We start from the raw sequence: 9,463 nt of genomic DNA, 5'->3' as shown, positions 1-9,463 counted from the left end.
CTCAGCCCTCTCCTGGCTGGCTTCTCCCCAACTCACTGTTGATGTTCGAGCGTTGATGTTCCTCCACCTTCACCAACGAGAGGGGTGAAGTGATCATGGGCCGCTCCCCGCTGCTTCCCCCATCCAGGATTTTCCCGGCATCTCCGTGAGCCAAATCTCCCGTCAACCCCCTTGCTCAGAAGGGTCACGCCGCCGGCTTGGAGGCTGAGCGGCATCCGTCGAGCGCCGCCGCCGCCGTCGTGATCCCGGGCGTGGAAGAGTTACGAATTTCTTAGTGAAGGGGCGCCCGCCTTGGATGTAGCTACGGTAAGCGCCGGCTTTTTGGGGTCGATGTCGGATCCATTCGCTGAGGGTCTCGATAGGCGAACCGTTAACGCACCATTCGGTGACGCCGAATTGCCGGAGGTGCGCCCGCGCGTGGCTGGCCAAGGCTTTGCGGTTTTCGAAGTAGAGGCCGCACAGCTCGCAGCAGGCTTCGCTGGCTGAGGGGAGGAGAAGGCGCGAGGCGTGAGGGGGCGAAGGGGCGAGGGGGTGAAGGGGCGAGAGGGCGAAAGCACGAGGGGGCGAGGGGCCAGGGAGTGAAGGCACGAGTGGGCGAAGGCACGAGGGGCAAGGGGGCAAAGGGGCCAGGGGGCAAAGGGGCGAAGGCACGAGGGGCCGAGGGCGAAGGCACCAGGGGGCGAAGGCACCAGGGTCGAAGGGGCGAGGGGGCAAGGGGGCGAAGGGGCGAGGGGTCGAAGGGGCGAGGGGTCGAAGGGGCGAGGGGGCAAAGGGCCATTTCCCCCTAAAACCAGCGCCTCCCTGCTCTGTGCCAAGACGGGACCCTCCGTGGGATTGAAATTCCCCGTGTTTTCCAGAGCCAGAAGCGCCCCCCGGCCCCGCTGAGGGGCTGGCGGAGGGGGCAGGGCTCCACAGAGCCAGGCTACTTTGGCTCAGGGAAGGAAAGACCCCAAATCGCTGCTCCCCTCTCCCTGCTCCGCATCCCCATGAGCCAAAACCCCTTCCCGGCACAGGGCTGGGGGCTCACCGTACCCACCCCACGGCACAACAGCTCCACTGCGCTTCTTCCCCCCCACCCCGCCCTCCCATCCCGCATCCCCCACTCACACGTGTGCGCCGGTTTGTCGTGCACGGACTTGGTTTTGAAGGGCAGCTCGGTCTGGATGTACGCCTTGTGCTTGACTTCGGCGTGAGGACCCAACCGATCGTCCTGTAGCGGCCGTTTGGCAGACAACGGCGTCAGGAAGCCGCCCTGGGGTTTGCTGGTGAGAGGCGACAAGGAGATCTCCCGGTTCAAGGTAGAACTGCCGGGGCCGGGTTTCCCCGTCCGCCCGCCCAGGGGAGGCAGGGCCATGCCCTGTAGGATTTTTCCAGGGGACTTAGGGTCCGTCCCATCCTCCCCGATAGATTTAGGGGGTTCGATGCTGGAGGTGTGCGGTTCCTTCTTGATAACGCAGGGTTTGGATTTCTTCTTGAGGATCTCCCGTAGCGTGTCGATGGGCGAACCGTTGACCGACCACTCGGTCACCCCCATTTGTCGGAGGTGAGATCGAGCGTGGCTTGACAAACCTTTGCGGTTTTCGAAATATTCGCCGCAAAACTCGCAGCGGATATCTCGCACCGGGTCGGCTCGGGAGGCTGCGGGGAGAGACACGGGGTCGGGGGGGCGGGGGGGGGGGGGGAAGGGGGAGAAGGACCGTGCTTAACCCCCCCCTCTCCACTCCTCCCCGCCTGCAGCAACGGGTTCCCCGACACCATGGCCTGCGGAAGACGATGGGGGTTCCCCCCTCGCAGAGCACCAGGGAGAGCCCTCAGCCCCCTCCAGAGCAAGAGGGACCCGCCTCGTGTCCCTGACAGAGCACGGTCCCACTCGCCCCGCAGACGGAGCGGGGAAGGTGACAGCCGTGCACTTACAGAGGTTCAAGGGGGACATCTCCTCCCGCGGGGACCAGGCTCGGTCGGACGGGTGAGGTTCTCCGTGGAGTCCTCCTGACATCATCTCCCGCTTGATTTCCACCCTCAGTTGATCTTGTTTGAGTTTCTTCTGCAATGAGGGAGGAGAAAGGCCTGGAAACATCTTCCGGGCGGTGGGAGGTGGGGACGAGGTAGGAGATTGCCCCATGGGGCTGCCGGGTTGCTGGACCTTCTTGGCGAGGGTGGAGATGTGAATCTCTCCGGGACCGCGTGGCTCCAAGGATCCCATGCTGCCCAAGAGGGTCTTGGCCATGGCTTTTTGCCCGGGACCGGCGGGATTAGAGGCGCTGCTCCGCGGCTGGGTTCTCCGTTTGAGGATCTCCCGTAGCGTGTCGATGGGCGAACCGTTGACGTACCACTCGGTCACCCCCATTTGTCGGAGGTGGGATCGAGCGTGGCTCGACAAACCTTTGCGGTTTTCGAAATATTCGCCGCAAAACTCGCAGCGGATATCTCGCACCGGCTCCGACCCCGAGGCTGCGGGGAGAGAGAGAGAGAGAGAGAGAGAGAGAGGAATGCTCAATGGATGGGCAGGACAGACGGACGCGGCCCGCAGCAGCAAACCAGATCCCTGCCCGAAATCGGAAGCAGGCTCGAACGCATCGCGGTACCCCAAGAAAACGCAACGGCCGGGGGCTGCAGGGCTTCGCGACGGGGCCGACGGCAGAGCCGTGGTCCTGCGCGCTGGGATAACGCGGACGCCCGCGGCCCTTCCCCGCTCGCGTCCCCGGGAAGCCGCGAGTCTCGCTCGTGTCGCAGCATCCGAGCCCAGGCGCCGCGGGGAGGAGGAAGGGCTCTGCGTGAAGACACGCCGCTGGACGCCGCGGTGCCGGCGGCACCGGGACAAACATCGCTCCTGTGGCTAAACCGAGCGCGTCCCCACTAAACGCAGTGCCCCCCTCGAGCGGGGACACCTCCTGCCTCCAAGAAGCACCGATTCCCGGCACGTTGATGAAGAGGAGGAGGAAGACAAAGCAGGTAGAGGTTTTTACTACCAAAACCAAGCCGCAACCTAAGCTGCACGATATCCCAGAGGAGAAATGCAGCTTCACTGGTCCTCGTCCGCCCTCCAGCTGCAGAGGGGAAGGGAGAGACCATTGGCGCCGCACTGGGACAGGGAAATCGAGGCAGATCCCTGCCTGGAACCGGGGCAAAACCACGCCAGGGGATTGAACCCGCGCAGCAAAGGAGACTCGAGCAGGGTTAATTCCAGGAGGGGAGATGGGCGCAGGCGGGACTCGTCCAGCCGCTCCCGGGGGCTGTGCCGCCATCCCCGCCGGTGCGAAGAGCTCACCGGGGGGGGCCGGGGTGGTGATTTCTGACCCGTGTCAGGATTTTGGGCAGTGCTGAAGCGATGCTGGGAAGGGACCTATGGAGAGGGAGCAGAGGCACCGCGGCAGCTGAAGCCCTGCTCACTGCACAGACCGGCCCCGGCCGACAGCCAGCACAGCCGCGGCTTTGGTTTCTTGGCCGGCAAAGGGAGAAGATCGGCTGATTCCTTGTGCCGCGGCCTGGAATCCATCGGCCGCTGCAACCTGCCGGGGACTTCGCTCACGCCAAGCTGAGCGGCCAGCCAAGAGGCCGTCTGCTCCTACGGCTTCGTTAGCAGGCAGCCCTAACGAAGAGGAATTACGGCGCTGGCTACGAGACAGGCATAAAGCGCTTTTCTGTTGCTGCTCCAAGTCTTTAAAGGGCTGCGATGACAAGCTGGGGCCAAATTCTGCATCTTCAGTCACGGGTGGAGGAGCAGCACCTCCGGAGAGTGCCTCTGCTCCGGCAAACCCACAGGCTCATCCTCAAGCTACAGACTCCATCCTGCCAGCGTCCGGCTCTGCCATCCCAGAGCTTTTCAGCTTGGGAAAAGCAAGACAGCAGCTGGGATGGAGAGATTTTATAGCCCTTCAGCACCAAGAAACCTGACAGGGTCAGGAAACCCCCAGCCCTGGGGATTTTGAGGGATATCAGGTCTTAAAGCTGCCCCCGCAATGAGGGAAGGAGCGGGTACAGCAACGGTTAGGGCACTGTCTTCTGCTTTATCGCAGGAAACGACCCAAATACACCACGATTCCCACCAGGGAACACGAAGTGCCTGTTGGTGCTGCCCGCGGTGGGACAGGCCAAAGCACGAACGACCCAGAGACACCAGGCAGCCCTTTGAGCTGTTGATAAAGACGTTCCCGGCGAGATGCGGTGCTCTGGGAGAGGGCACCGAGAGCTGGCTGCTGCCGGGAAAACCATTTTGGTCCCAAGGTGCCGGAATAAGTCGCCAACGGAGCTTGGGAACAAAGAGGGACAGGGCAGTGCCAGGGCTGCGGTCCCAACAGCCGCAGCGGTGCCTGTCTGAGCGCATCCGACACTGGAAACGGTAGCGGGGAACGGGCTGACACCGGCCAAACCCACCGCGCTCCGCTAGGAAAGGGGATTCGGCTGTGCCGGATCAAGCCACAGCGCAGGAGCATGCTCCACGCCAACCAAACCACGGCCCGGAGGAGCCGAGAGAGGCGAGAGAAGTGGGGAAGAGAGATGTAAAGAGCTCAGAGGGCAGAGAGCAAGCGGTCTTCCTGAAATCCCGACGGGAACACCCGTTTGCCCAGTCCCTCCGATAGCTGTGACCGAGCGACACGCATCTCCCCGGCGCGGCAGATACCGAACGCCAGCTCCTCCACCGCGCTCCGCGCCCTCCCAGCTGCCGAGGGGTGCCCGGCTTGGCAGCAGCAGGACGGGAGAAGCCGGGGATTTTCCCTGCCCTCAGCCAGAGGGGAAACATCAAAAAACAACAACAACAACAAAAAAAAGAGACTCACTTAAATTGAGGGGTCCTTCCTCATCCGCCTGCGGCCACTGTGCTTTTGGGGAGCTCTGCAGAGGGCTCAGCGAGAGCTTGGAGCTCTTCTCCTCGGGGTTTTTCGGAGACGGGGACCCCGAAAGAGCAGACGGGACCTTCTTAAGGATGGGGGATCCTGGTTGTGAGAGGTTTTTTGAGAAGCCGGGAGGGGATTTGATAGCTTTATTAATGGGACCGTCCGGCAGGCGATCGCCGGCCTTGCCAAGCGCCAGGAGCGTGGGTCGAGGGGAACTGGTGGCGGCGTCTTTGGGGGAACCGGTTTTTTTGCCGAGGGGGGGAGACATGGGGCTGCCGTCGGGTTTGCCTTTTTGTTTCATGAGTTCGTAAAGCAAATCGATGGGAGCCCCGCTGCTCTCCGATTCGGCTACGCCGAGTTGCCGTAGGTGAGAACGGGCATGGCTGGATAAGCCTTTGCGGGTTTCGAAGCAGGCGCCGCACACTTCGCACGTCGTAAGGTTCTGGGCTAAAAAGAGAAAGAAAAAAAAGAGAGAGAAAAAAGAAAATCAGGGCGCAGCTGGAACAGGAAGCACAAGGAGCAGCGTCCGGCCACGTTGTTTCTTGCCACCGAGGGATTTTTACCACCCCCAACCCTAATTTTGAACATCAAGATGCTCCGCGCATCCCTGCGTGGGCAGGAATAGAGCAGGGAAGAGCGAGCAGAGCTGCGGGAGGCAAAGGATCGCTGGCTCTGGGTGGAAGGAGGCCGGTTTTCCTGCTCAAAGATGTTTTCCAGAGTGCTTTTGGAAGCCTTGCCCGCGGCTTGGTGAGCTGTAGGCAGGCTCCAAAGCCCAGCCAGCGAGGGAGAGGGACCTCAAAGTGATTGTTTTAGGGGAATGTCGTTAATTAGGAGAGGAAGAACCGACTGAGGTGGTTTAAGGAGGACAGGGAGCACACATCGCTCCCAGCAAGCTTTGGAAAACTGCTGGCGCCGGGGAAAGGAAATCAACATAAACCAGCAATACCAGAGTACAACACGACCACCCTCTTAATTAGAGGATTAATTAAGCAAAAGGATCTGAAAATCATCCCAGATCGGGTTAAACAAACGCCTGCCAGGCTTCCGGCTCTCTCCTCACAGCAAAAACCCGGCACTCAGCTGTTGGAGACAACGAGAAGCCAGGCAAAATACTCACTTTTGGAGTCCTGAGGCTCTGGTTTGCTCCCGGGTGGCTCAGGAGACAGTTTGGTCCCTATCCTGGTCGGGGGTTGATCCAGCTGCCCAGCAGGAGCGCTTTTTTTCGGGAGAGGGGGTGAACCCACCTCCATGGCCACCAGTTCTTCCTCTTCCGGAGCCAGGACTGCCAAGAGAAGGAGATTTTTAGCTGCTGAGGGGAGATGACACAACTGAGAGAGATTGGGGTGAGGAGGTGGCTTCATTAGGCAAAGGTTTAAGCTGTTCCAAAGAGCTCAAGAGGGAGGAACAACGCCGTTACCACAGAGAACATGGTCCTGTACAGGGCTGGTGGGTACTTTTAGAGGGGAACACCCACCCCGGTGGTGGGTGACATGCCCCTGGGACAGCAGTGACCAGTCAGTGGGATTTGGGGGTGCTTGGGGACAGTGGCAGGGGGGCAGAATGGTGCCATCTCCCTACAGAAGGGGGAAATGGTGGCAGTCCCCTCACAGGGCTCGGTGGCAGCTCTCTGGGTGTGCAGGGACACACACAGAGGTGGCAGCGGCCTGGGCTGGTGGGGGGATGGAAATAAAAGCAGCATCTCTCTGTGGTGGGATGGATGGAGGCAGCTCCCTGGGTGAGGGGGGACAGGGACGGTGGCAGCTCCCTGCTGTGAAAGGGGGACACGAAGGTGGCAGCTCCCTGTGGGGAGGAGGATGGGCAAAGTGGCAGCTCCCTGTGGGGAAGGGAACACTGATGGTGGCAGCTCTCTGCCAGGGGGAGGACAGGGGTGGTGGTGGCTCCCTGCCAGGGAGGGGACAGGGACAGCGGCAGCTCCCTGACAGGGAGGAGGACAGGGACGGTAGCGGCGGCTCCCTGCAGGGAAGGAGACAGGGACGGTGGCAGCTCCCTGCCAGGGAGGAGGGCAGGGACGGTGGCAGCTCCCTGCAGGGAAGGGGAGAGGGACGGTGGCACCTCCCTGCCAGGGAGGGGACAGGGACCGTGGCAGCTCCATGCCAGGGAGGGGACAGGGGTGGTGGCACCTCCCTGCGGGGGGGGGGGGGACGGCCCTGGCCAGCCCCGCCCGGGCCCAGGGGCGGGTTGGGGGCTCTCTCGGGCTCACCGGGCACCGCTTCCCACCCCCGGGCGGTGCCAGGGCGCGGCCGGGATTTGCATCCCCCCATCCCGGGGTCCGTGTCCGTGTGTCCGTTCCCGTCGTCTCGTCCCCCCCACCTCGAGGGAGGAGGGGAAACGCTCCCCCCGCCCCCGGTCCCGGCGGTGACAGGAACCAGGCGCGGCCCGCCGCGATGGGACCGAGCGGGCCCGGGGGGCCCCGCCGAGGGGATGGCGGGGCCCCCGTGAGGGACAAAGCGAGGCCGGGGTACGGACAAAGGAGGGCGGCGGCTCAGCGACAGCGGCCTTCACCAGGCCTCCCCTCTGCCCTCCCCTCCCCCGCCAGGGCCGGGCCCAGAACCGGCGACGGCCCCGGGCCGGGCCCGACGGTGCGGCGGGGGAGGGGGAGGAGGGTGGGGTGGGGGCAGCGGGTGGGCCCGGGCGCGGCGGGGCGGGGTCGGCGGAGGAAAAGGGGGGCTCACCCGGCTCGGGCGCCGCCTCGGGCTCGGGTTCGCCGTCCCCACCCCGGTCCCGGTCCCGGGGTCGCGGCGCCGCCGCCGCTTTTGTCACTTTGGGCTGCGAGGAGGTGGAGGCCGCCATCTTGGCTCCGGCACATGCGGGGCGGCCGCCAGGCCGCCAGGCCGAGCGCCGAGCCGCGCGCGCCCGCCCGCCAGGCCGAGCAGTCGAGCGCCGAGTGAGGGAACGGAGATAAAGCCCCGGGGGAGGGGGGACGAGGGGGGAGCCGGGGCCGGTCCCCGGGGCGGGAGGTCGAGCGCCGAGCAATCGGCGCCCCGGCCGGCGGGAGGTGGCGGCAGGGAGGAAGGGGGAGCGCCGAGCGATCGAGCTGAGGGGTGGGGAGGGGGCGCTCCATGGCGGGGTGCGAGGTGCAGGCCCGGGAACCAGACAAGGCCCCAAGGCCAGGCCCAGGAGCCCGGGGCTCAGCTCCTGTCCCAGCCCCGTGGGGCTCCCCTGGCCCCTCAGGCCCCCATGGGGTCTGGCAGTCCCCTGGGCCCGAGTCTAGGCCTAAGCTTAGGCCAGGGGTACAGGACAGAGCCTGTGGGGTACAAGTCTAGGCTACAGGTAAGGCCCAGGCCCCCTCACACCTCCGGCCCAGTCCCACAGGTCCCCTGGGCCCAAGCCTACGCCTAGGCTTAGGCCTAGGCCTGGGTTATGGGACAGGGTTATGGGACAGGGCCTGGGGTACAGGTATGGGCCTGGGTCCCCTCACACCTCCAGTCCAGCCCCACAGGACCCCATGAGGCCTGGCAGACCCCTAGGCCCAGGTCTAGGCCTAGGCTTAGGCCTGGCCCTGACGTACAGGACAAGGCCTGTCTCCCTCCACGGTCCCCATCAGACCTCTGGCCCAGCCCCACAGGGCACGCCGTAGGCCTGCCACCCCTCCCCAGCCCGACTCATCCTCACCCTCACCTACCGGGGCTCTCCCCATCCCAGCCGCGCTCGTCCTGGGGTGGCCCTGGCCCAGCCTCCTGCCCAGAGGACGGGACCACTCAGTTAAGCACCACCTGAACACCTACCGAGATGGAAAAGGCCCCCCAAGGCCTTTTCCATTCCCCACCTCCTCTGCCACAGCCCAGCTTGCCACAGGGAGGGGGTTTCCACTCAAACCATTCCAATAAAAGGCAAAATAGAAGCAATTCACTGTCCAGAGGAGGGATATGGGGACATTGGCCCTCTCCTACAGCACTGCCACCCCTCAAAGCAGGCGTTACAAAGGCGACAGCAGCAAAGCCTCCCCGAAAGCCCCGCTGCTAAACAGACTGACAAGCGCTACCTGAACCAGCTGGGAAGTCTGGGTTTTCAACACAAGCTATTCCAAAATCACAGCAGGTGTTGGGAGCGAGTGAGCCCGGCGAAGGGAGACGCAGTCACACGCTGCCCAAGGCAAAGAGCAGCAACGACGAGTCCTATCGGAAAAGGGAAACGCTGCCGGAGCGCAGCGTGAGGAGGGGGAGAAGGGAACGCGGTGGAAACACATGTAAGAAACCAAAAGTCCACTTGGATTGGGAAACAGAATCCACCTGGATCGCAAAGGAACCGTAACAAGCACAGCCCGTTAACCTCAGCGGCGAGCGGAGACGACCGATCCCTGCCGGAACCATCCCCATCTGCTCCCGGCACATCAGGATGAAGAAGCTGGCTCTAACCAAAGGAACTTATCGGTAAATAAAAGTTACTTATGGAGCCCAAATTAGAAAGACAGAGCGTGTAATTGTTACCTTGGACAGGTTCTGCTCAGCCCCATCCTCATCCTCACCTCCCTGGGGAATGACAAGCAGAGTCCCAACGCGGCCACAAGCATTTCCTTACAGTTTCTGTGCTTACAGGTTGAAAACATGCATTCAAGGTTGGCCAATTCCGTCCATAATTACACCAGGAAAGCCCCCGTGCGATGGCAA

At 63.3% G+C, this 9,463-nt stretch overlaps 1 protein-coding gene across 1 annotated transcript in view; it reads right to left on the bottom strand.

The window, feature by feature from the left end:
* Position 1: 1 nt before the first annotated feature.
* Positions 2-9,463, bottom strand: part of WIZ (WIZ zinc finger) — a 58,470-nt gene continuing 49,008 nt past the window's right edge. The window contains 7 exon segments of the mRNA XM_064437127.1: positions 2-145; positions 147-255; positions 257-482; positions 1,108-1,638; positions 1,915-2,451; positions 4,779-5,282; positions 5,953-6,117. Of these exon segments, the coding sequence (XP_064293197.1) occupies positions 2-145; positions 147-255; positions 257-482; positions 1,108-1,638; positions 1,915-2,451; positions 4,779-5,282; positions 5,953-6,117 (2,216 nt within the window).

This window comes from Phalacrocorax carbo, chromosome 30, assembly GCF_963921805.1.
Source record: "Phalacrocorax carbo chromosome 30, bPhaCar2.1, whole genome shotgun sequence".
Classification (NCBI taxonomy): Eukaryota; Metazoa; Chordata; class Aves; order Suliformes; family Phalacrocoracidae; genus Phalacrocorax; species Phalacrocorax carbo.
This window is presented reverse-complemented; position numbering and strand designations above follow the sequence as displayed.